Source organism: Ammodytes marinus, assembly GCF_949987685.1.
Source record: "Ammodytes marinus genome assembly, chromosome: 12".
Taxonomy (NCBI): Eukaryota; Metazoa; Chordata; class Actinopteri; order Uranoscopiformes; family Ammodytidae; genus Ammodytes; species Ammodytes marinus.
The window spans coordinates 15617264-15644381 of NC_137216.1; the positions used below are offsets into that span (position 1 = coordinate 15617264).

At 40.9% G+C, this 27118-nt stretch overlaps 2 protein-coding genes across 2 annotated transcripts; one reads left to right on the plus strand and one right to left on the minus strand.

Annotated features, from left to right (window-relative positions):
* The first annotated feature begins 1162 nt into the window (after window positions 1-1162).
* smarcal1 (SWI/SNF related, matrix associated, actin dependent regulator of chromatin, subfamily a-like 1) lies at window positions 1163-10793 on the plus strand. The gene is made up of 17 exons (XM_080038650.1): window positions 1163-1812; window positions 1907-2261; window positions 2722-2772; window positions 2889-3149; window positions 3402-3452; window positions 3535-3718; window positions 3960-4110; window positions 5650-5814; window positions 5940-6005; window positions 6792-6932; window positions 7399-7617; window positions 8361-8431; window positions 8643-8745; window positions 9090-9272; window positions 9926-10026; window positions 10233-10329; window positions 10515-10793. The coding sequence occupies exons 1-17, from the start codon at window positions 1453-1455 to the stop codon at window positions 10629-10631; spliced, it is 2676 nt and encodes an 891-aa protein (XP_079894776.1). The 5' UTR covers window positions 1163-1452; the 3' UTR covers window positions 10632-10793.
* Window positions 10794-11659: 866 nt separating this feature from the next.
* On the minus strand, window positions 11660-19818 carry nme9 (NME/NM23 family member 9; the record flags this gene model as incomplete). Its single annotated transcript, XM_080038437.1, has 16 exons — window positions 11660-11724; window positions 12900-13162; window positions 14031-14175; window positions 14289-14440; window positions 14977-15084; window positions 15164-15308; window positions 15939-16135; window positions 16426-16580; window positions 17159-17251; window positions 17354-17436; window positions 17612-17696; window positions 18593-18709; window positions 18981-19052; window positions 19151-19254; window positions 19640-19697; window positions 19786-19818. 16 exons carry the CDS (start codon window positions 19816-19818, stop codon window positions 11660-11662), a joined length of 1875 nt encoding a protein of 624 aa, XP_079894563.1.
* Between the last annotated feature and the right edge of the window lie 7300 nt (window positions 19819-27118).

Consider the following 27118-nt stretch of genomic DNA (forward strand, 5'->3'; position numbering starts at 1 on the left):
AGGACAACATTGTAGGTTTGACTCAAATTAGTCCGCCACCAAAGGCACTTAGCCTAATTAACCACATTTTCACCAATGAACATGAATGAAAACATTGGTGAAAACAACTGATGGAATAGCTGACACTCTTTCTTGGAGTAAACATAACCTAGACTTCAAGCAATGATTATTGTCTTTATAACTCATGTGTGCTGCCATTATCTGATCAGTTGTGATTATTCGATTGATAATTTGGTCTCTAATGCAGCAAAATATTCACTTTACAAGAGAATATTCAACTGGAATGAAGTAGCCTAACTCGTGTTAGCTTTGAAGCTCAAGTAGCCTGCACAAGTTAAAACTGCACATCAAAGTACTTAAAGTGCTTGGCCACATTCTCAAACTGTTGAATGACACTCACTTTGATAAATGAAAAGCAACAGAACAGTGGTAGGCTATTTGTCTTTTATGGACATTTTGAGTTTAGAGAGCTCTGGGGCTAAGATAAATGGCACAAAGCAGGACAATGTTGAGATGATAAAAAAAATGTCCAATCAGATCAAGAGCCTCACTGCCACATTTTGTGTTTGAGATATTGGTAAGATTGTTGTGTTGTGTCACACATTATGACTGATTGTTATGAAGTGTGTAGGCTACTGTTGGTCAGTTGAATAGGGTTGGGGAGGGAGTTAATTAGGCATCCTGCATAGCTGTGCTATCTGATCCTCCATGTGAAAGATGTATTTTTATTTTGGTTATTATGTTGTTATTTATTATTTTTCAGATATTAGCATTCTCTTTTTTTGGTTTGTTTTTGTCTTTGTCTTCCACAGCTGGGCAATAAAGACAGATACAGTTGATTTCCTGTAAAGGTGCATGAGTGATGATAAACAAACGTAGTTTCAAATCCAGTAAAAAAAGAAAATTCAGCTAAACAGCTTACCTTCTTCATCGAGAAATAGTTTGCCTACTTAAGCTTTTAAACTAACTTGTCACACAGGTTATGTAAAGAAGAATTAATTCAAGACAGGAATTTTAACCGTAAAACCGTTGTACTGGGAGCGTCTGCCGTCTCAAAGCAACTCCACCTCCACGTGCCTGCTTGTTTTTCTACGTCACTTCCTGCGCGGCAGACTCCAAATTAGCAAATCTGTCAACTAGCCTTCAAAGTTACGCCCCTGGTTCGTTCGTGCGAACTTTACAGTCCTCCCTGTCGTCGGATCCCAATATTGTTCACCGGAATGAAGGCTCATATATGTCTAAAACCACTGAGACGCTGTCGATTTGTGGTAATGTATTATTGCCGCCCACGCTAGCAAACGTTAGCTTCTTCCGCTAGCAGTCGAGTCTCAAGTTTACAAACGGTACTAATAGTCCAAATGGGTCTACATGGAATACTTGTTGTTCAGTAACTGGTGTATGTTTTGGCTAGCTCAGACTGCGACTCCATCAACGTGAAGCAGCTAGCTCATCATGCCTAATCAGCTGACTGCAGAGCAACAGAGAAAGATTAACGATAACAGACAGAGGGCTTTGGAGAGAAGAGCCCAAAGACTTGGACAGATCAATACGCAGACCTCAGCAGGCTTTAGCAGCACCTCGGCGCAGGTACAGCCTTCTAAACGGAGCGTTGCCTCAGATCCTGCTGCCCTCAGTCATCACAGAGAGAAGCCCAGCTCAGCTCCTGCACCAAAACGGTTTGTTCCACCCTTCAAAAAAGACTCGGAGAGCTTCAATAACCATAATCAAAGCCCAAGGCAACAACAACAGTTACCTGGCAGCGGCTTCCAAATTAACCAAAGTGCTGTGCATAACAGTCCTTCTCCCAGACAGGTGAGATTTGTGCTGAAGTGTTTTGATCATTTATTGTTTGAAGGGAAAATGACATTTAGTATTCCCATATTCCTTGTGCTGTCCTTCTTCCTAGGTGCAAGTCATTGACCCGCTGGCCCAGACAAAAGGTCAACATGTCAGCAGCCCGGTCTTGTCCAGCAGAGGAAGCGTGGCCATGGAGCCGGCTCATCCCAAACCAAACCTCGCCCCCAACAGCTCTGGTGGGGCAGTCGGCTCATTCTACAAGCAAACCATTAAACCTGCCCAAAGCTCTGTGGCACAGCTTCCCTCAAACTCCTCCACTGTGAATGCTGCGGTACCTGCAAAAAAGCCTGCCATCTCCGCAAGAGGGAAATGTGTCCATCACGCAGAGGGCCGCTTCAGAATAGAAGTGGGCTACCATGCAGAGCTTATTGCTGTTTTCAAATCCACCCCCTCCAAGAACTATGGTAAGTATCTGCCAGTGCTGCATTGTTTCAGTTTGTATGTAGCCTCACACCCTTCTCAACCTCTTATGTTATCATTCAACCCTTTGGGGAAGACAGTGATATATTTAAGTATATGCTTATATAAAATCAAATGAGCATACTTTTTCTTATGTATCAATATTAATTCATAATTTTTTGAATAGCAACTTGTTGTCGTCTTTTGCAGCAGCAGGTGTGCAGTGATCAAATAATAGCCAGCTTTATTGCAGCAATGCATCTGTGCACATACATAATGAATGTCTGTACTCACCCACTATTAAAGCAGTATAAACTGCTACCCTCTGGCCAAAGCTTCTCCTTTGTAGAAGAAGTTAGTCATTCTGAACCATATGTCTGGTTCTGTATGTTCATCTTAATGTCCTGTGCAGTCTTTTGAAAGTGTTCTCTACAGTGTAAAGTAAGGTGTTCTGCTCTGCCTTAGACCCGCTCACTAAGATGTGGAACTTCAGTCTGGAGGACTATCGACAGCTAAGTATGAAAATATTCATGCCGGAACGTGCGCTTCTAATAAGAATACAAAACAGTATTTTCTTTTCTGTGGACTGCTGCTGCATCTCCTATGTCTCCTATGTCTCCACTGTGTTGCAGTGGAGGAAGCCGCTGCCATTGCCTCCGTGTCTTTGAGGCCTCTAGAAGGAATGGAGGCAGTGGATGTAGCTGTAGCCACCAGCCGAGCCCGTGACGGTGCAGCACTGGGGGCGCTGCTGAAGCTGTGCAACGGCTGGCAGAAACCTGGAGCTGTTGTGCACGGCCAGTGCATCCTGACATCTCGGACGAGGTTTGAGGTTGAGGCCGGTTACAACGCTGAAGTCATTGCGGCGTTCAAGCAGATGCCAACCAAGAGCTATGGTAAGAGATATCCAGTGAAAATACCGTTTTTGTTTTCACAACTGTCTTTTGTCGTGTTGTATTAGCAGTGCTTACACTAGGGTTGGGCGGTGGTATTTATAGATAGCAAGTGTATTCCTTTAATTACCGTCATGAAAAAATAATGGGGGGGGCGTAGAATTTGGGGAAGGTTTAAATGTTTCGAAAATGGAATTCCGCCCAACCCTAGCTTACATGGCTTTTGATACAGGACATCTTTTTCTTGTGTCACAGACATGAAAACCAGAAAGTGGAGCTTTTCGCTGGAGGATTACAAGGGACTCAGTGAGTGACAACATGTGCTTTATTTAGCTGCTTGGTCTCCTGTTTTGCCATCTTGTCTGACCGTGCTGTGTTCCATACCCAGTGGATCGCCTCTGTGGGATAGCAGCAGTGGAGGTGGAGCCTCTGCCCAGGGCAATAGTCCAGGCTTTCTCTGCCAGGTTTGATGGGACAGAAGCCAGGTCTTTAGACGTCCCCGATGCAGACCTCTCCGCCATCGACCCCTCGCTCACCCACAGCCTCATGCCCTTCCAGAGGGAGGGAGTCAAGTAGGTGACTTTGGACAGCCTTTAGCTATTCGCCAACACGGCAGAGCCAAACAAAAGTCGATACTAGGAGACAGCCATTCATCTGTAATGTGCTCAGTCTTGTGCAAATGAAGAGATCCTTCCATAATCTAATAATCTGTACCATTTCTCTTTGACTTTACTGTACGTTTGAAGAGTTGGCTCAGTGCCACCTCCACTGCTGTAGCTTGCTCATGTCAGTATATTCTTTGTGCCCATGTAGTTTTGCGGTGTCCGTTCATGGCCGCCTCCTCCTGGCTGATGATATGGGCCTGGGAAAGACGATTCAGGCAATCTGCATAGCAGCCTACTACAGAAGTGAGTGGCCCTTGCTAGTGGTGGCTCCCTCCTCTGTGCGATTCACCTGGGCTGAGGTAAAAAAAATAAAAAAAATCTCTTGCTTTTGTTAATCAAAGTTTCGTCCCTAGATGAGAAATGGCTCATTACTTAGTAGGTGCAGGAGATTATCAATTAGTTTCCATTTAATGGTGTCATTACTGGGCTGCATTAAGTCAGCAGGCACCCTCTTCTTAAGCATATCTTTCTTGTCTCATTTGACAAAAGCTCTGCCCTACACATTATAATTCAGCTTTGTTCTTAAAGCTCTCCGCTTTAGAGGAATGTTAATAATACCGCTCGCTCCCCAAGGACTGCTAGGACTCTGTTGGGTACTTTATCTTCAGCAGGAGAGATGCCAGTGTTGAACTTCACACTTCTGTTTTCTTTGTCTCAGGGCACAGAACATAATTTGAATTTCAAAGCATTGATTCGTGATGAATATGCTTATACAGTTTATTTATTTGACTAATTTGTTGAATTCTTTCTATTCATTCAACTGACGTTAAAGCTTGAGCTGTATATTTCTTTAACTATTGATAATCTTTGGGCTTTTTGCTTTTGATTAATATGGTAAGTCCTCAAACTCTGCGTCATTGAAACGTGAGTGCCTCTTTGTCCCTTTCTCTCTGCTACAATTTCAATACTTTATCAGAGCTTTCCTTGGCCCTCTGTCTACTGACCATATGAGACAGTCGGTTCTCTAAATAGATATCTTGAAAAACGCCATCATCCCCAATCAAGAATTGGAATCGATGGGGAGACTTCTGTCTCAGAAAGACGTTCCATTAAAGGACACTTAGTCCGTCTGCCCTAGTTCTTATCTGCACAGTTAGCCCAGTGCATTTGGCCAGTTCTGCTGCAAAAACGTGGGAGGGGAAATTTAGTGAGTTTAAGCAAGGTTGACAGGCAAACGGAGGGAATGTCAGTGATTTGTCTGACACAATTGGGCCACATTTTCCCAAACCACATGATTGGATGTTTGTACAAGGAAACACCATAAGAGTAGTTGGAGTGAATTATTCGAGATTTGTGTCATCAGATTAGGCATGGGACGATATGAAACTTTCTTGTCATGATTATCCTGGACAAAATAACTGTGATTCAATGTTATTATATAGATAATCATAAAAAATAAAGTTAAAAACCCTTTATATGGCTCTAAAACATACTGGAATCACTTTACATTACATCTTGCTAATTAACTAATACTTCTTTTGCGTCACAGATTTGACGCATCTTTTTAAGTGAAAAGCAATTAAACAATCTTTAAATAATGTTTATTTTTTTGTGTGGGATGAAGTGGGCAAGCTGAGCCTTCAGTCATGGTGATTTAGGACTGACCAGTATGAAGCAGCGCCCCCTGGAGGCAATTTGTAATCAATCAGGAAATCATTACAGGACTGTACGTTAGCGCGCTAGACGTTCGCTTCTTTAAGACAAAATATTGTGAGTGTTTTTTAATAAATAAACACAATAGATACAATATTACATCCCATCCCTAGTAATATCAGACAAGCCGCCAATCACAAAGACAATCATTTTTTCCCTCTGCATGTAACTGTGTGTGCCCGTAGGCCTTCAGACGCTGGCTGCCCTCCCTCAGTGCCCTCAGCATCAATGTGGTGGTGAAGGCCAAAGACAATCTGCGCTCTGGGTTGGTCAACATCATCAGCTACGACCTCCTGAGCAGGATGGACAAGCAGCAGCAGCCGGGAAACCCCTTCAGTGTTCTCATCATGGTAAGCTGTCTGGTTGAGCTGAGCAGTATTGTCAAAATGGCGGTTTCCCGTCCGAATACATGCTCAACTTTTGGTTCTTAAATTCTTATTCAATACCCTTTTTAATGATTTTTTTTTGTGTGCAGGATGAATCTCACTTTCTGAAGAACATGAAGACTGCTCGTTGTAAATCAGCCTTGCCTTTGCTAAAGGTGCTCATTCTTCCCATTTTTATTATTTTCTTTATTTCGTTTGATGTTCAGTTTTGGATTACTCGTTTTGTAACGTCCACCAAAGAGGTTATGTTTACACCTTTCAGCGACGTTTAGCTGACTCTCAGCAGGATGTCGGAACAATTAGCAAAGGAGCAGAACAAAAAATCTACCGGGTATTTCAATCTGTTCAACGAAGCAAATGTGTTCTGTTCTGAATTGCATGCTACATGATGGATCCCCTCGATTGCTAGATGATTCATCTCAAAACGCTATCAATCAGTACAATTCAAATTTATGTATTGAGGTAAAACCTGGCTGAGGATAATCTGGAAAAGTTTCCTTTACATAGATTACTAAGATTTGAGGGGGTTTACATGATACTGGCTAGACCTTGGGCCGGGTGAAGAATTGATTTGATTTTAAGGCAAACAAGATCTTCAATTACTTCCATCACACGGTTATTTACTTATTTTTTGCCTTTTAATAACAAAAGCTGAGTCTTTTGAAAGGAGATTTAACTTTGGGGTAACAGAAAAGGCAAAGGTGAAGCAAATTTGATCATCCCAGTAATAATGCTGTGTTCTCTACATCACTGTATTAGAAAGAACTCATTGTTTTGTTTATGTATGATACAGGAATATTTGCTGGCAACATACAGTCCACCAACTAGCAGAAGTTAACACATTGCTGCATTTGGATTAGGTTGGGTTTCATTTCTTGCTCTGTCACATAGACACCCTCAGCCATGCTCCGTGTTACACTTGTTTTTTTTCCATCCTCCAGGCAGCAAAGAGGGTAATTCTTCTGTCAGGGACCCCAGCCATGTCCAGACCCTCTGAGCTCTACACCCAGATTCTGGCTGTCAGACCCACGCTCTTCCCTCGCTTCCATGAGTTTGGGATGCGCTACTGCAACGCTAAACAGGTTAGCTCATGTCCTAAGAACCACCATCTGTTCCAAGTGTGATTCTTAAAAATGTTGAGTTGCAATTGGCTGTATTTCCAGGACACCTCAGAGGGTAGCAGACGTTAGGAATGGGGTTAACAAATATACAGTATATTCATTTGCATTAGAGGGACATTTTTTTCAAATAAGTTTATTTGGTATTTAGTATAAATGTGAAATGAGTGCACTCAAAGCCAGAATACGCTTGCATTAGAACGGATTGAGTTTTAAGGTGTCAACAGATGCCTCCTCCGTGATATATTTGTCTCCCATTTATTTATTTTTTCCTGACACTTAATCTGCTTTAATTTGGTCATGATGATGACTCATTTTTGAGATTGTAGAGATTTTGCACTTCTCTGTAAAACTTGGGTTTTTTGCCATCCTCTATTCTTTTCTTTATTCCTCCCCTCTATACCCTTCTCTTTCCGCCCCACCTATCAAGATGACTTGGGGGTGGGACTACACAGGCTCGTCTAACCTGGGAGAGTTGAAGCTGTTGCTGGAGGAGAGCCTGATGTTGCGTCGACTCAAGTCTGAAGTCCTCTCCCAGCTCCCTGCTAAACAACGCAAGGTGGTCCATGTGACCATAGACACTGTCAGCACTCGCACAAAAGCCGCTCTGTCTGCAGCAGCCAAACAGTTGGCCATCGGAAACCGCAATGTAAGTTACAAAATAAAAGTTTACAGCAGTATGGGAAAAACTCACAAAAGTCACGAAAGAAGATCTTTGAAATATAAAGGTTAACAAACTCTTAATTCCTTGCCGTAGCAGAAATGAACACAAAATGAATTGGTTCTCACCTTGTTTGCTAAGGATTGATTCATTTTCTAAGTATTTCTTCCTAAAAAAGTCAAATGGGAAGCAATAAAATCATTACAAATGCATCACAGTTTTTTTTTGTTTTTTTTAATAATCCAAAACACAGACTTGACAAACAAATCAGATGTAGTCCCTCCATGAAAATAACATGGTAGGGGACCGGGTTGGTCACACATATAGATACTTGCAGTTAAAAGAATGGGTCGTAATTCAGACCCCTTGTCAAGTCACAGAAGATTTCAAAGACTAATGCATGACATGTCTTATCAATCATATGAAATATGATATTGATATGACTTAACTCTGTATATATTGATTTTCTGATTTTTTTTTAAGTATCACCTCTTCCATAAATCTATAGAATCAGTGATTCAAATGGCAGCACACACATGAGTCCACACACACTCTGGCTGGCCCTATTATGGTATTTATACACTCCCATGGGTGTCACGGAGTTGCTGAGTTTGGCCTTTCATAATCACACTGCTCCTTCCAGTAATGACACTTCGTATCAAATCATCATCGAAAAAAAAAAAAATCTCCTGTCGGTTCTTATCTCGTGTTGTTCCTTATCTCTTTGTCAGAAAAGGGAAGAGAAGGAAGCCCTCCTCATCTTTTACAACCACACAGCTGAAGCCAAGCTACAAGCCATTATGTAAGTACGGAACCTGTACCGGTGGGGATCAGTGAGTCGAATCAGCCTTGGATTTGATGAGCGCTGAGATTAAAATGTAAAAAGAAGCAAAAGTTTTGAGTCAGGCCATTGTAATTGCCACTGGATTCGAGACCACTTGAACACTTTAATTAGAATACACATAGACTGAATATTTAAATGCTCTCTTTGAAGCTGTGTTGTTTACTGCCAGGGAGTACATCACAGACATGCTGGAGTGTGGGAGAGAGAAGTTTCTTGTGTTCGCCCATCACAAGTTAGTCCTGGATCATATCACCACTGAACTTGGGAAAAAGGTAAGAAGATGGTCCTCTGCACAAACGCATATGAACAGAAAAAATATTTTGACACCAAAGAGTGCTTTTTGACTTTCTTCAACCTGACTGGCTCCTTGGTTGCAGTTCAAATCAACTCGTAGGTCAACTCTCATCAGGTCCTGCATGGAACAAGTGGGGGCAGGGCTGAGCACATTTGACCTTTTTAGTCTTACTTCTACTTTAACTCCTCATTATTTTTTGAAAAGGGGTTGCTAAATGTGTTTCATTTGTATCGGGCCAGCTACTTGGATTTTGTTTGTGTGTTGTTTTAATGGACAGCATTTGGTTGGTTAAAGAAAGATGCCCTTTTATTTCTTCCACAGAATGTCAAGTTTATCCGCATCGATGGGACCACCCCATCAGCAGAACGGCAGCAGCTGTGCGAGACGTTCCAGTTCTCCTCCTCGTCCTGTGTGGCTGTGCTGTCCATCACCGCAGCTAACATGGGGATCACGCTGCACTCTGCTGACCTGGTGGTCTTCGCTGAGCTTTTCTGGAACCCCGGGGTAAGCCAATGGAAAGAATTCCCCAAGGAAAAAGTTCTGTGTACTGAAGACTTTTATTAGGGAAAAGGGTACTATATTGCACTTCATGTTGGTTTCAGTGCAACCCATAGTTTTTTGCTCTTCAAGCCCACATATTCACTACATGGCTTTCTGAGTCAGACACTCCTTAGTCAAACCAGCAAAAAAGCTCTGATAAACCCATTTTAAGCTACCTGCAAGATATCTTTCGATTACAGATGGTTGCCGAAAGAAGCCTCTGCCCTGTTTGATGTGCTGGTGAATTGTGGGAAACTTTGTATTCCTGCCAGAATGCAGGATATCCCAAGGGGGGAGACGACACCAATTTTATGTGGAAAATGAGTTGACCCTGTGTTTCTCAGTGGGGCCTAAAGTAGAGGTAGCAGTGACAAAGATGTGACATGAATTAATGTACAGTCAAATCAGGCATTCCAACATTGTGACAAGTCCAATAGCATAATATTTCATAAACGATTATTGTACTCAACTACAGTTTCATGTGCAAGAGGAATCTCAATATTGTATTATAGTTTCAGCGGGTCACTGCAGTCGATCGAAGGCAGGAAACATTGGTAATACTAAGAAAACTATAAAGCTCTTTTTATTATTATTATTATTTTTTTGCAATTCTGCAGGTCCTCCTTCAGGCAGAGGATAGGGTGCACCGTATTGGACAAACCAGCAATGTGAACATTCACTATTTGGTTGCCAAGGGAACTGCTGATGATCACCTATGGTACGTGGGCAGTAGGACCCAATTACACTGATAATCAAATCAGTTTTCCAATCATTTTATTTTTTTCCCCACTACTGTCTGCCACTGAGCCACAACTGAAACAGTAGGGTATTAATGTGCGTTATTTGATATGCATATTGTGGACAAGTAGTGAAGTGGATTAAATCTGCTCTTCTGTAATATATTGTAACTATGTATTAATCCAGGCCCATGATCCAGGGGAAAATGAAAGTCTTGGAGAAAGTAGGTCTCTCCGAGTCAAACCTCTCACATAACGCAGAAAACTCCAGCTTCCATTCTAAGGTAAACTCTGCCTCCGTATAAGAATACTTTATCATCCTGTTCAGTTTACAAATGGTAATGTAAACATTTACATAGAGGAAGCACATTTTCACGAGGCTACACAGTACAACAGAGCCTACCTAAGCTAAATCCTAAAATGTGTCTGAAGCTGTGTTAATCAACCTGTTTATTTGGAATTTGTTCAGGATCCTAACCAGAGGAGCATCATGGAGATGTTCCAGAGATCTTTCACTGCCGATGACGACATGGATGAAGCCATGTTACTCGAGGCTGTAAACGATTGGGAAGACACCCCGACTTAGAACGGTTCTTATCAACACCACGATGTGGTCACGCAAAGCCCCAAAAGAAAGGGCATCAAAGACTTTATCAGCAGATGACTTAAACACGTTGACAAAAAATATTGTAACACCTCTGTGCTTATTGGAACCAGCCCTAGTTCCTAAACTATAGTTTCATTTATATCATGACTGAAGCAAAATATATATTTTGTCCTTTTTTTTTAAAGTTAACTGATGCTTTAGAGATGTATTAATAGATGTGAAATAATACTCGGATAAAAAAAATGTTTTTGCAAATAAGAGAAAATAAATAAATATGTGACGCAAAGTTGTTTTAGAATCCTTTTCACAATGTGACATTAGTGGTTACTATGGTTATGGGTTGTAATTTTACCCCCTCCCCCCCAAAAGAAAAACAAAACAGAACAGCAAGTGACTAATAACGCCGAGAACCTTGTGCTGTAGCTTTTATAACTTTTTTAATTTTTAAACTACTCTGTCAATATCAAGCTCACAGGAAAAACATCCAAGCCTGATGACTCTTACTCATATCGTCACAGCACTGTAGTAGTTCAAACTGATGTGGAGAATGTATTGTAGGCAATCCAAGATTACTAAACTGTCCATGATTAATTCTCTTAATTCAGCAAAATGCTTCAGTGAACCCTGAAATTATCAGTTGCTCTTTTGGTGACTGTGTGAACCTGGTCTTTGTCATGAAACTTACAACTGTTTTACTAAGCCAAGTCAGCCTATACACATAGTAAAAAATTTAACTGGTACTCCCTTTATCAGGCTAAGGAATATCTGGCCACTTTGCTATTGACAAACCACCTACATGTGGTTCAAAAACATGTTTATAAATTATATTAACATTTTTATCATACTTACTTATATACAGTAGATTCAATTATTGTAATGTAAAACGTGTGACAGATATGCAATGTTTATTTCATGATTCACGAGAGTGACATTGTGTTTTACCCATAATGTTGCACAATAAGCCTAAAATACAAGAGAAACTACAAAGTGTGCCAAGTGATTCAGTTTTAGTCCTGTAGATCATCACTTCCTCCTGTCTGTGGATTGCGAGGATCTGAATGATTTGGGTCACCTGGAAAGTAAAGGAGAAAATGACTGTTCTGAACGACAACAATAGCCATGGATTCATGAATTCCTTCTACAGAATCCTGCAACCGATAGAGTAATAGATAGTAATGTTGAATTCTTCCAATTCAAATTAATCAGCCATAGGACTCGTAGAGACCTATCTGAACCTATTAATACTTCAACAAAATAGGATCACAAGAATGTATTGCACATTCAAATTGAAATGGTCCTCCACAGCCGTAAAGCAGCTGCTCAAGATTTACCTCAGTCCCTAGACAAAGAGGCTGTAATGTTTACATCTCCATTCCGGCTGCTAATGCCATTATGAAGATTGATGGCATCATTTTTATCTGAATCAGAAGAGATGACTCTTCCTCTCAACTCTTATCTACTTGCAAGCTACTCTCAATTCCCAGGAACATAATGCTGATGTGTAATAATTTAGGAGATGAATCTTCTTAAAGATGCAGCCAACACAGAAGAAAAATTCCAAAGACCAAAAGATTTCCCTTTTAAACAGATCACAAAGTTTGAAATACAGTATCAGTAGTTAGTTACCAAACACATGGATCGAAAAAAGAAGCAAACAGTAGACCAGGTTGACAGCAGTATTTGGTATTCATATCATTAAAATCTACCATTCTCTTAACGTTCTATGTTTAACCACATAGTGAAGTGTGTGCCTTGTCTCCATTATTCATAACTTGCATAGGCTTTTTCATTATCATTCATATTAATGTGATATATTAACCAGTGAATGATAACCAGTACATACTGGTTGTGCATGCCTGTATGAGCCTTTGGGCTTTTGTTGCGCATTCAGTCTTAGAATTGCAGACTTTGAAGGATCAAGTAAAAGCCTTTCTTCTTCCTCATCGCGTACCTTTTTGTAGTTGGTGATCTGAGATTTCTTCGGTTGGAGATCTCGACATTGCTCTGTTTTCATCTGCAGAGTTGTCTTGCTCTAGGGCTGCAAGAAACTGAACTTTACTTCAAGCTCAAGTTTATAGTATTGGTCATTTCAACGAACCATAAAACCAAGCTAAGTGGGGATATCATTTCTAACAGGAATGTGCTATATAAAACAACAAAAACATTCAAAAAAAGCACCAGAACAGTTTAGTTAAACCAAACCAGGTGATGGGACATATGGAAATGACACACACATCATAAGATTACCTAAGATGGTTGTGTCATTCTCTCCATCACCGGCGAGCTCTGCGTCTGAGCAGATGTCACCAAAGATGAAGCGGATCTTGTCCTCTGCCTGCTGCTGAGTGGAGGAGCCGTGCACAGAGTTGTGGAGGATATCTGAGGCAAAGCGGGCCCTCAGAGAGTCTGGGCATGTGGTTTTGGCTTGATCAGGGTCTGTGGGGCCCATCATAGCCCGCCACTCCTCCACTGCATTTTCCTTGGTCAGGACTAGCATCATACAGGGCCCCCTGAAACATACCAATGACAGAAGTTCATGTAACAAGAATGTTTGTGTAATAATATTCTTAAATACAGCACTTGTTTCAATGTCATTCCAATCACTTTATTTCAATATGTAGCTCAGACCTGCAATACATTGAAATTAAGTTTTAAAAGTCTATTTTGAGAATTCAAAAAATTCAGTAACAACACTATCTAAAGAAAATCACTTTTCAACTCAAAGTAGCCCCTATTCTATCCTAAACTCTGAGAAGCATTGATCTGCAAATCATTTAATCAATGCTTTCTGGGTGATTTAAAACATAACTGACAGTAAGTGGGTAATCCTCTAACTTTGCTGCAGTGATTTACAGGTGTACTCTAGTACATTGGAACAGTACATACCTGTTGGGTGTGGTTACAGGTGCAGCAATGCACACTTCTAATTCTGACCCACACTCAACAGGCTTTCAACCAGAGAAGGCAGCAGAACACTGCTTTTCAGTATGCTGTAGCTCCTGAAATACATTAAAAAAAACTGTTTAAGATATAAAACTACAATTGGGTGAATCCTGAGCTGATCTTGAGGGATAGTGAGTGTAAAGGTAGTCTCTTAGCCTGAAGTGCCCAGCTGCGCCTGTCTCTCTGCCCATTGTGGAAGCAGTTATGTAACAACCAATGAAGGGACCAATCGGAGCGGAAGATAACTCTAAAATCTAGATGTGCGATGGAACAAAGAGTGAAATTGAGAGGGACGTGCTAGCCGCTCGCCTGAGGCTGCCTTGATTCTAAGCTGCTAAAATTACTGTTTAAAAGCGCTGGTAAAAACTGCAGCAGCATCAGGGATTAGGGCAGGCCTTTGCCCTTCTCCTCGACTGTGACCGGGGATGAACTAACCGACACATGAATTCAACCAGTTGACTGAAGAAAGGTTTCTCTTTGTGCTCTTTGTAAAACTCCTCCGCCATCTCCCTCGACAGCACCGTCTCCTTCAGCTGCGTCACAGAGAAACCACTGCCACGGATCTCCTCCAAAATGTTCTCTGTTCACAATGAGCACAACAAATACGATGAAGATGTTGTATCATTACCTTTGCATATCTTTACAAACACAAGACAATTACATTTTTTTTTGTTCTACATAACCAGAAAAGACCTCTATGTTCCTCCATTGCATCCGGTTTGATCACCGCCAGTGTTTGCTGCTGAGGGAAGAAGAAGTTGATCTCTCGTTCTGCCTCTTCGTGGCTTGCACTGCCATGCAGCTGGTTCACAGACTCGTTCTCCACGGCAAACTGGACCCTTAGACTGAGTGATAAGGGATATGTACGTCAACATCCTATAATATAGCTATATATAATAGTTTTCAGGATTTTTTGTTAGATGAAATGCTGTAATATTTTTGTTATCTTCCCTTTGGCTTACCCTACAGTATCTGCTTTTTCTTCTACTAGTCATTTTCTTTCACAAGCATAACATTGCCTATTCAGAAACTGGTTTGAGCATGGTGAACTTTGTCTCTAAACTTCATCATGGTCTTGGGACTGTACTCAGGTCAGAAAATAAACTGCTGTCTAGCTGATTTCTTCCTGTTTGACTGTAGAACGTCAGTGCAAAATGGTGAGTCTTTCCTTTCTTTCTTTTTTACACATTTCTGTCTTATTACCTGCAAAGCCTGACAAGGTTAAAAAAGATAAAAAAAACAGAAGTACAGATTTCAACTAACAAGCTGTAAGATTAACACTGAAAACTCCTTTGCTTTATTGTTGGTAATAATATCACAGTGAATTATTTCATCATTATTAGAATTGTTTCAATGAGTGGAATCACACACCATCACTTACCATTCAGGGCTCTCCTCTCTGGCTTTATTAATGTCAGCAGGACCAAGGATGTTCTTCCAGTGATGGACAGCCCCCATTCTGGCTAGAGCCAAAGCTAGCACTGGCCCACTGTGAATACACATGTTAAATGCAGCCCTGCAGTAGCGTACTACTCTTTGAGATTATATTTCGAGCATGTGTAAGTCACCTGGTCATGCTTCGGAGCAGAGCAGGGAAGTAGCCCTCCTCAACATGTTGGAAGTAAAACTGCCTCACTTGCTCCTCTGTCAACATCACCTCTTTTTCGAGAGCCACGGTGAAGCCAGATTTGTGGATTTGAGCCAGGATCTCTTCTGCACAACCAAAGATATACGATGTTAAAGGACTACTTTTTTGAACATTTGTTTATGTTTATATAAACCGAGGCAATAGTTGCCACCCAGTTGAACGGCCCGGCTGCTGGGCCGTGGCTGTGTGTAAATACTGACTTTTTTTCAGCATGCACACACGACGGGTAGCGGATGGTGAGTAGTACATATTAGCTTTTGACCAAAAGTGTTCTGGATTACAGTCGTTAGTATGCCTTTTACTAATAGGTAGCTAGTGCATCCACCCTGCTATATGTCCTATATTTATCGAAGCTATAATGTTCAGTTTTTGTTGAAACTGTATTGCATTTGCATAACACAGAGAGCTGTTGTTATGTAGCTCACCTTCATTTAGATAAATGGGGTGCACTTAATGAATTGATAAACAGTGTTTAGTTGACTGTTTTATTATAAATAGTTGCCATATTCTAGTTGAAAAGTGTGATCCAATTTTTTGCAGTGATTTAGTTACAAAGAATCTGGAACTGCACATGTGTCATTCAACAAATTAACTTAGGGATTTAAGAACGGCCCCACGACGTCAATAAAAAACACCTTTCTGGGTGTATCTTTGCTCACACACCCGTGTGCTTGTGTTTTTGGCACGGGCCCCACCTCTGTTCTCTCTGGCAACGTCAGGCCGGATAAGAGCCAGTGTCCTCTCCACACGCTCTTCCTCCCCATCCGGCTCCGTTACCGAGGCTGTCCTAAAGTGGGGGAAGAAGAAGGCGAGCTCCCTTCTGGCCTGGTCCATGTCCTCACTACCGTGCACTGCGTTGAACAGTGTCTGTGTGCCGTATTGTGCCCGCAAGCTGCAGGAAGCCAGGGGGGGGGGGGGAGAAAGGAGAGGAGAGCAGATGGTCGCTCGGCTGGTGCTCAACCATAAGAGAAGCATAACATTTGGGTGTGTCCGACAGAGCAGGGAAGAATGTGCTTTTCATTCGCTTTCCAAGACGCCGCAATCGCTGCCTGAGATTGTTTTGCATTATGAGAACAACGGAGCATGAATAAATGTTTGTTCTGTATAAACAAATGTCCTTAACAGAGAATAAACAATTCATCATGCTAAATTTAATGCCATCGTTAATTTCCAATTACTGACCTTTCTGGCTTTTCTCTCCTGGCTTCCTTAATGTCTGCTGGGCCAATTAACTCACGCCATGCTGGTACAACGTTGGCTGAGCCCTCAACCTGAGAGAGGAACATAATATGGGACGGACCACTGGACATGAACTGAACCAAGTCCTCAAAGCAGGCCTAGAAACCACCACCATCACACAAAGAGACAAGAGCATACACATAAGGTAAAGTGATGCACACATAAAGCCAGACAAGACTTTTCACGTCAGTTAAGATTCCAGATTTAACTCAATAACTCAATAAACTGAAAATAAGTATGAATTCATTTTTAAAAAGCAGATATAAAAATAAATATACTACTTCATTTTTTCATGAACACTACTGCTTTACCTGGCCACCTTTTCTCACATATTTTGTATTCTGAATCTCTGATCATTGAGTCCCATCACAAACAGCGCAATAAGCAAAAACAAAAGCTGCCAACACAGCAGATCTATTTTGAGCTCCTGTGCAGAAATTCAGATGGAAGGGTGATGCATTGCAAACTAATTGAAGAGATTTTAAGCAATGGTCGTGACTGCTCTACCATTATGATATTGACATAAACATACTCCGAACCGATCAGCAGTTTGACTACAATGCCAATCTCTGCAATGGGCTACAAAACACGAGTGTCACTCTGTATCTGTCAGATGTTTTATCTTTGTGTATGTCTGTGTGATATGCGCCTTCATTCTCTGGTATTCTCGTCATACCTCTGCTGCTTTGTGCTGGTAAAAGTCTCGAGCCTCAACCTCGGTCAGCATGCGTTCCTCGTGCGCCAGGATCTCAAACCCAGCATCTTGAATCTAGCCAGGGGAGTAATGTCGGGATAATGAAGTTATGTCAGCGGGAAACACTGGAGACAATCTTGTCTTCTCAGAATGTGAGCAGTTTAAGACTGTGTGTACCGTCATAATGATCTCATTTGCCTTGCCGTGAGCCACAGCATCTGGTTTGATGATGGCAACTGTGTAGGACTTACTGGCAGGAACTGTCATAGGAAAAAGGAGCCGAGCGATGATCATTTAGCAGATGAAATAGAGAACAGTCAGGATGACACTGGTATCCAACAATGGCAATTGCAGAACAAACAGCGGCACCAGCAATAATGACAATGACAATTTAAAAAAAAATAGCCACTGATGATTATATCGTTTCAACTGTACCAATTATGCTTTCTTCATTTTCTGACAGCGGAGGCGTCTCCTCCTCTTCTTTATTCTCATCATCTATCAGACCATCATCTTCAACCTGACAGACACAACAAAAGCAAATACAAAAACACTGACACCCTTGGCATGGAGTTTCACGCGTATAACATGCACATTCTTACATTCTTTCTGGTATGAATGAACTATGGCTGCAACTACTGAGAATTTGAAAATCAATCATCGCTTATCAGCTGTTTATTTTCTCTGTGAATCAAATGGAATTGTCTATTCTATAAAATATCAGAAATAAATCACATAAGAATGAGAAAATCAGTAAATACTCACATAGCACTGTTCAACATAGAGCAAACAGTCTTGACGGCAACTTTACATTGTACAACTTATGTGCCCCTCTGAATGTGGTTGTCTGTTTATTCAAACAATGCTTTTAAATACACATCCTCAGAATGTGACAGTGTACAATAGACTGTTTCAACCAATGCTTGGGATACATGTCCTGGCATGGTATGGACAACCAATCGTCACTCTGGCAACCTTTTTTCCCCATTTCTTTGTCAGATTCTACGGTATGTCGACTGGGGTATCTATTTTCTTATGGTTGTTTTTTGAGTTGACAAATTATATATATCAACTATTTTGCCTTTGACTGAATAATTAATTCAGTAAAAATATTTTTTTAATAATTATAATAGGCGTTTTTTTTTTTTTACTGAAGACACTTGAAATATCACAGTAGGAGAAGCACAGGTGTCAATAATACAATTAATAATGGCTGAATGTCATTTAGCCACTTCAGGTTCAGGGTCTTTGTATTGTGCATACTGGTTTACCCTCGCACCGTCATGAATGAACACCTCTGTTTTTCCTACTATTACAAAATGTTTATGAAATTTAAAAAATAAATCATATTGTTTTTGGCCTCTAGAATTAACATACAGTAGGTGACGGTGAATGTGTGCGTATCTTACGGCTCACCACTTTGCGCTCACCACCTTGCTCCAGGACTAACTTCTCCTTGGCTAGTTCCTCTACAATCATCCTTTGTAGGAGAGGAGCATTGGCCCCCCGCAGCACAGCCAACAGTTCTCCACCCTGTTCATTCAACACAAAGAGACATTTATTTAATCAAAACTAAGATCAAGATGCTTTTACTCCTGCAGGCTCAAGATAAAGGGAACAAGAAGTATAAAACTATATCTAGAAATAACTAGAGAAACTTCAATTCAGTCAAAGAGACAAAAAGGCAGAGCTGATGGCTCATGTATGCTGAATCGTGAACACACACATTTACTGTACAAACATGCATACAGACAATGTATACACACACACACACACACACACACACACACACACACACGCTCACCCCATAGAAGAGGAATGTGGGCTCACATTTCCCTTGATACTTCTCCAGAGCGTCAATGCTGTTGGCCTCGGCCTGCATGCACACAAACACACACACATTTAGGGGCTCTCCCTTTACACATTTTGGCTTAAATTTAAAATGTTCATGTTATAAACTCCCTCTGGGCTTACTGTGGCAAAGTGTAATAGATCATCAGCCAGTTCGTTCTTTATTTTCCGTAGGAGACTAACTACAGCTCGACAGGGACCACACCACTGCTGGTACACATCTACAACTAGAAGGATAGAGACAGTGTATGTGGTTGTTTTGTCTGCAAACAAAATGAGAGAGAGAGAGAGAGAGAGAGAGAGAGAGAGAGAGAGAGAGAGAGAGAGAGAGAGAGAGAGAGAGAGAGAGAGAGAGAGAGAGAGAGAGAGAGAGAGGCAGAATAATAGACTGGTACAAGCATCCAACCTGCAGTTCTCCCATTGAACACAGTGGGGCAGTAGAACACAATAAATGACAATCACCATTACAGAGCTCATTCACAAAGTTGTCACACTTTTTTTCTTCTTTTTAAGTTACAACAGTAGGCCTACTGAACATACAGTGTTATGTTGCTTAGTATTCACGTTTGAAAGTGTCATAACAACGACTTCTTTTGAAGCTGAACATCTAACCTGTTAAACCTTTGGTCGCCAGCATCTCCTCCCATTGCTCTTGGTTCGTCACGGACGCCTGGACAGGAAAAGGTTAGTTATTTTACCTTAAAAAAAGACTTGTCGATTTTACACAAATAGCCATGTGTTGTGTTTTATTTTTTTACCTGCAGACTTGCTTCTTTCTTCTTGCCTGCCATTGGGTTATCTCGTCAAAATAAGCCTATTTATTTAAATAAATAAATGAAAATTAAGTGAAAAGGGCTATCAAGCGATATTTAGGCTGGTTTAATTATCGACTTGACAAGCTAATATACTAAACATGTCCCGTTATCAAAAATGCTGCACGCGCTTGTTTGGAAGCCTGGTTGCTAAGCAACGACGTCTTCCGGTGCCATAAGAGGAATGTAACATGAAGTGAAGGTAGTTCGTAGTTTATTTTTGTACAGATTGATATGCCTCATAGATATAAATACGTGTTTGTATCTATGGATATGCCTTCGAAGAGTTTTGTTTTAATCTAGAAATAATTCAGAATTTTTGGACCGATGCCCATTCTAGGAACTAAAGTTCAGGTTATCTCAGCCCACATCAGTTTATTACAGACTATAGGCCTATTCTTTTTTCTTTCTTTTTATTCTCATTTTTATTTTTTATTTTATCTCCAGCAAGCCCTGGAGATTATGAGCAAGAGCAATAATAAATAACTTGAGTACCCCTAAGATCAGATATTTATTAATTAATGTTCCCCTTGCAGGCACACTGAGATAGGCCTATCAAAGATAGGACCTTGCCTGTATCACTAACTTTGGGGAAAAAAGCACAATGTAGCCTATGTGTAGGCTATAAATTGTTGTTGTTGCTACAAATTCTGTAGTTGAGTAGTATTGCGTCCGGTGTTTCCAGCAAGTTATAGGTGTGAGAAGAGAGCTGTGTATTCCCTTTGGTTTTTAAACTCTCATAGGCCTACTTTCTTACTCAGTGATACCCAGACACCTCAAAGAGGTTTCCCTCCAACTGTTAGGTTTTATTCAGTGAAATAGGTCCTCCAAAGAGTTCAAAGAACTTCTGCACTCTTCCCACATGAATTTCAATGATCTCCTGCTGCTGCTACTGATGCACTAAACACGGTTCAGCTGCACAGCCTCCTCCCTCACAAAGTGGGCCCTAGAAAAATAATTTGAACAGGTAGTCATCTTGCGAAAAAGGACAAATCACAGTGCACTGTGGCAATGAGCAAGAAAGGGAATAAGGAAATGAGACAATCAAAGAGATACAGCAGGGTTTCTTCTATGCTGTTGACAACAGCCACACAATTAGCTTTGCTCTCCCTGTGCTGTATGACATGTTTAGTGACCCTGTGTCTCACTCTGAGCTCATAATGCAGCCACACGGGAACAATAACCTCAACTGCATCATGGCGACCGTGACTCAGTCCTGACAAAGTGCTTGTATGCAAGAGTAAGACTGTGAGTCCTACTCAGTGGAATATGCGTTTTGTGCTACTTTTCATCAGAGAGATACAAGGAAGGGATTGCTTTTTGTTCTATCAAGTCGATGAGAAAGATAGATTTGATTTGTTTGTCCCATGTGTCCAGTTCAAATATTGACCTTGTGTCATCAGTAATGATTGCTGCTGCCTGCTTGCAGTTGACTGTACACTATGAACGATTTGCTCCTGCACACTGAAATGTGATTTTTTTTTCTGTCCCAGGGGAAATGCATGGGGGAGAGGATTGTTGGAAGGTATTTGGACGAGATGTCGCTGCCTCGTTGAAACCTGTGAAGCTGAACTGATCACTACCGCGATGTTTGGACAAGGAATGTTTGTTCAGGGTTGACATGAATATGTTGCACTGTCTGTATCTTTATGGGCGGTGAGTAATCATGTCCTCAAAGTTCGCCTTCATGTGAAGAGTAGCCTACTCCTGAAATTCCGAAAGGGGTCAACAAGACAGAGAAGCAAATCACTATGCTTTTATTTGAAAATATCGTCTGACTCATTTAGGGTTCCTCCCGCAGTTACTGAAAAACTTCTGCGAACTCATCCAATTACATTTTATATCTTGGCCTCAAGACATTGTCTTTGGTAAACATCAAACAAAATTCATCAAATAAAAGATGAGTAAATCCAACAACACTCCACCACTGACCCTGGACTGAGTTCAGAGAAAAATCATTCTGCAGTAAGTCAGGGTCTTTGCCTCGGGCCATTTGATAGACTGGCTTTGAAGGTTTTTTGCTTGAAGTTGGTTACCGTACGTAAGAGGTTTCCATCATGGTTCACTGCTGGTCCTTTCCCGGTCTCATGGGCCTTCTGCCGTTCCCATGTGGACTGGACGAAACCACTCATCCTCTTCCCTTGTGTGCTGCTGTTAATCTCTCCTCCATGGTGAGAGACACTCAGGATTGGAGGCTACAGCAGTTCTCAAGATTAATCTCCATTAGCACATCTTAAACACAGAAGTCCCATTTACGCCTCATTACTGAAAAACTCCATGTTTTATGTTTATTTTTGGGAGTGGCTTTGTCTTACCATTCTCAAAGCATAGGCCCACAGGGCTTTGGTCTAATTGGTCAGAGAACAAATGTTGTAGAAATCCCAGTTGGTCTGTGGCTTTGTGCCTTTGAGGAATTGCATAAAGCAAACAAAATATCTTAATTTGTTTGCTTGTCGTTACATACTGTATATTTGACAAACAATAGACTGAAGGGAATCGGAATTTCTAAAGGGCTGCAAGTTGCAACTAACACTTATTTTTCATTTGATAGATTCATCTGCCGGGTATTTCTTTTAAGTCTTCAATTGTAGCAGCAGATCTTCTAATTAAACAAGCTTGAATCAGAAGAGTTTTTCTTAGTTTAATTGATTTTTCTTGACTGTAACGATTAAGTGATTACTGATTATCACAGAAGCTGATGATTATTTTTCAATGAGCTTCAGATTGCAAATCACACAATGCATGCAGCATCAGCATTTGAAGACACCAGAGACAATGTCAGAAATGTGTTATAGATACATTTGCTAAATCTGTTGTTTACATGCACAGATTTTGTATTAAAAGTTCACCGGTGCATCAAACAACAGAATAATGTGATAAGATGGAGGGGTTGATGCTTTTTTATTTACAAGAGGGCACTGTTGCCTCAACATTGAACTGCTCTCACTCCTCCCAAAACACACACACACACACACACACACACACACACACACACACACACACACATACACACACACACACACACACACACACACACACACACACACACACACACACACACACACACACACACACACACACACACACACATTTGCTATATGAGTTCTGTAATAGGAGGAAAGCCCTGTGCTTTCAGTATGCCGGGCGCATGCTTATCAGCTCTCCCAGCCCTCAAACTTATCCTGTAAGCAATACAGCAATTGAATACAGAATAGCTTAATTTCTCGCTGGCGTATTTGCTAAAAGTCATGGTGTATAATACATGGTGTACTGTCAAACTGAAAGAATTAAAAACACTATTTTATCTTGCTATTTCACAAGGCTTATTTTAGGAGTGACAGCGCTGAATGTCATGAAACATCGACACGGTTGTTAGTATTTCTCTCAGCCATCTTCCCCCTTTACCATGCTCTGTGCCTTAATACATATAGAACAGTCCAGCAGAGACAGGGTTAGTTCTCTTTTGCCCCAAATAATGGAGAATTCATAGAGTGATGGGGAAATAGTGTGTGCCAAAGGGGGCTGTCAGACAGAAAGACAGCGCTAGTGATTGACTGTCAGTCAGTAAAAACGGGAGGCCGCTTTCTTCTGTATTTCCCTGACAGGCTTCTTCACCAGATGCAGAGGAAGCCAGTATGGAGGAAGTCATCTGCATCTAAATAAAGACAGCCGATGGCTTTGTCAGAGTCCATTAAGTAAATTGCCATATTTGACAAATGCCTCCACCAATATTTTTTTTCACTCATTCGCAAAAATCAGCTGGTAGCAAAAACGGCTTTTTGTTTGCCTTTCTAAAGAGGGAGAACATGCAGTGAGACGTGAGAAAATATTTAATTGGAATAGAATTTTGAGGAAAATGATGATTGATTTGTGCATTGTGTAATGCATGAGAGGGGTAGTGCATGAGAGGGGTTGCCTGAAATCAGGTACACAATGGAAGAGAATCAGATCTGCTTTGATTGAAATGCAGAATTACGTGATTACCTCTCTGTGGAGGGAGGTAAAATTCTTAGAATTTATTAATTATTTGCTTCTTGGTTTGTATAAGCATGCTTACTTGTTGCTGATTGTTCCACAGCACAGTTTAAATTTTGGTCTAACAAGACAGCACATTTGTTCTGTTTCTCCGCTTAATTTAAGTGCTATATTATTGCTGTGACTCCATGGCATCATTAGATGCTTGTACCTATCCGATATGTCAAAGCTGTAAAAACTCCAGGTAATAGCTGCAGTCCCTCTGCACTTATTCAGCTCTGCTACATTTCCCAGATCTGCAGCTCACTTAATGTACCATGTTGCTTAGGTCCAAGACTGTCTATTATACACTAAACAGACTAAAAGCCCACATTTTTGTTTTTTTTACCGTGCAGCGTAAAGTAGTTTGGTAGTGTTAAGTTAGGTAGATAACAAACCTTTTATCTCTTTATATAGGCAGCTTGTGGACAAAATGACATCGCATGAAGCTACTTTTATACATGATTCTATACAAACAGTGGACAGACTTTGCCCATAACTGTGCTGTTTTGGTTGAGTCTCACAGCACCCATTTACCTAATTCCCAGCCCCAGCAGGCAGCTGTACGAGCAAATGAGCTATTATAACCTGATGTACAATACCTTCCCACTACCAAACAGCACAAAGACCATGTTAGATGGGGAGTATAGTAGAGAGACTTAAGCAGCTAAGGAGTCAGATATTTCACTCACGAGAGGAACTTTAATTTTGTGTTAATTCTAGCGGCCCCTTTGGACAAAAGCGGTAGTGTTTTTACCAAGCCAGCTATTGTTCCTGAGTGAGCGTGTACCCGGACAAAGGCGCTAAGATTATTTTTTTAATAAAAATAGCATTTGTGGGGGCGCCTTTAGCTCAGTTGGTAAGGCGTCCCCCTCCCGGGCCGGGCCCAGCAGCAGACCCGGGTTCGATTCCCACCCGCGGTCGTTCTCTGCATGTCACTCCCCTCTCTGCCCTATTTCACCTCTGTCTCTCTGCACTATCAATAAAGCATAAAAATGCCCCAAAAAATATCTTTAAAAAAAAAATAGCATTTGTTGGCACTGATGGTCTCGTTTACTGTTACATGTAATTTTTCGATCATCAAAGTAAAAATTTGACTGTTTCTGAATTTTTTTTAAAGTTCCTCGTAGCAACTTTAAACATCTATCGCCATATTACAAATTGATAATAAGCCAGTATTCTGCCATCTCTGCTATACAGCTTTGTTCAGAATTTTTTTTTAACAAAGGAAGTGATCATGGAAGATAAATGTAATATGCTGTTTGTTGAAATTTTTGCTGAAGTCTTTTGTTATTAATATTTAACTAATTTATAAAAATTGCACAAATCCGCGAGCCACTGAAAATGCCGGGTCACATCAACAGCCATCCTTTGTGTTTATATATTTTTTTGCAACATGTCCTTTTTTCTATACATTGAATATGTTTAAAAAAAACTTCTGATAATGTGAAATTAAGAATAAGTTCAGCGAAAAAGGCTTTACAGTGAAACAAATAAAAAAGGTGAAATAATTAGTCGGTTAATCGATTAGCGAAATAGAAGTATTTTCATCAGCAGTTATTTTCATATTCGAGTTAATTGCTTAAATTAGTCTCAAAGCGAAAATGCCAAACATTTGGCTGTTTTCTTTTTCTTACATATTACATACTTATGGTGAGACGGTCATTAGGCTTTTGAACATTTTGATGGGCATTTTTCACTGTTTTCTGTTTGATTAATGATTAATGATTAATGATGAATCGATAATAAAATATCATCATTAGTTGCAGCCCTGTAAGCTCTCACTCAAGAAGCAGCACAGAGCTGAGCTGTAGGCGTTAGGCTGATCTGTGAGTCCAAATGTTAACACCTGAAACCACAGGAGAAGATAACTAGGTTAAGCTCACCTCCGAGGCCGTCATCAACACCTCATACACTGATCTAGAAACATTGTCAGGACCTCCTGGAGATTGGCCTGCTGGCCTGCTATCTCAGATGTGCTTCCAATGCTGATAATTCAGTCATACCTTGTCCTGGTTGGAGAACAAAAAGCCCCGGGGCAGCAGTGGCGGAAGGGGAGAAGAAAAAAAGAAGTCGTCTAATCAGACCTATTAAGTGGATTACCAGTTATCTGCAGCACAGCGTGTAATTGGTTTTGTGTTATCGTTGTAACGTCAGATAGGTACTAATTGAAAAGCAGGTTTATTAGTGGGTAGACAGTCCTCAGAGGGTTGGGCTGTGGTTTAAAGGTCTTGTTTCAGATAGCCTCCCAAATGATTATAGATAATAGACTGCTTCTACTGGAGCTGGCGGTTTTTATCACATGTAATTCCCCTGGGGAGGGGGGGGGGCAATAATATGGTTCTTTGTGAAGTTACGATTGAATCTGTAGTGTTGTACTAGATTTTTCATTCTTTTTTTATTGCTCTGCAGGGCTCTTACAATAGATGCTTCCTTATTTACTTGACAAAAGCAATCTGTCTGAGGCCACCGTAAGTCATGAAGCAAAACAAGCAAATGCTGCAGTCCCTCCAATCTATTTTGTGCGGCTCTATGTTGTTGTTGCCAAAGCTAGACACTGATGCAAAGCACACAGAAATGACTCAGAAATACTACTTATTTCACTTTCAAAATGTTGCTTGTTCGAAGACTGTCTTTCTGCAACTATAGTGTCTGAAAATAACTGTGAACACATTTACACAGAAAGCACAGATTCCAGACAATGACATGTAGCACCAAATTCTTTCTTTCATTTTTTACATTCAGGTTTTACATGGCAGCAGTTGATTCACAACTGCCAGACCTATTTTGTCAATGAGTGCAAAATAATAGATGATGATGAAATATGCCTGTCTAAAAAAACACCTTATCCTAAAATTTCAGACAAAGCTTCTGCAATTGTGAATTGCGTACACAAACAAAGCAGGCAACTTGCAGTTCGGAGCAGACAAGCAAGGGGAGCCTATAGGGATTTCTCAGAGGTCATTTCAACTCATGGTAAAGCTTCTCATACTGTATGAGCCGTGTGTCCTCTGAGAACTGCAGATGGAACCAAATGAGCTGTGAAAATTGAGCGTGTGATCTTTGGCATCCACATGCAGAGACAGAGCTAAGGTGCTCAACCAGCGGCTCTGCCCCAGTCTTTCATCTCTCACTTATGCTCATCTGTGACGACTGCTGATGCTGTTGGGTGAGTCAGTGAGGGAGTAGGGTACAGTGGCAGGAGGAATCTCTATCCTGATATCATGACATGACATCCATTGCTGACAGTCTTCCAAAAACAGCA

Coding starts and splice junctions, on each gene's coding strand:
- smarcal1 (XM_080038650.1), top strand. CDS start 1,453: ATGCCTAATCAGCTGACTGCAGAGCAACAGAGAAAGATTAACGATAAC. Junction 5,815..5,939: donor CCTTCAGTGTTCTCATCATG/GTAAGCTGTCTG, acceptor TTTTGTGTGCAG/GATGAATCTCACTTTCTGAA. Junction 10,027..10,232: donor ACTGCTGATGATCACCTATG/GTACGTGGGCAG, acceptor GTATTAATCCAG/GCCCATGATCCAGGGGAAAA.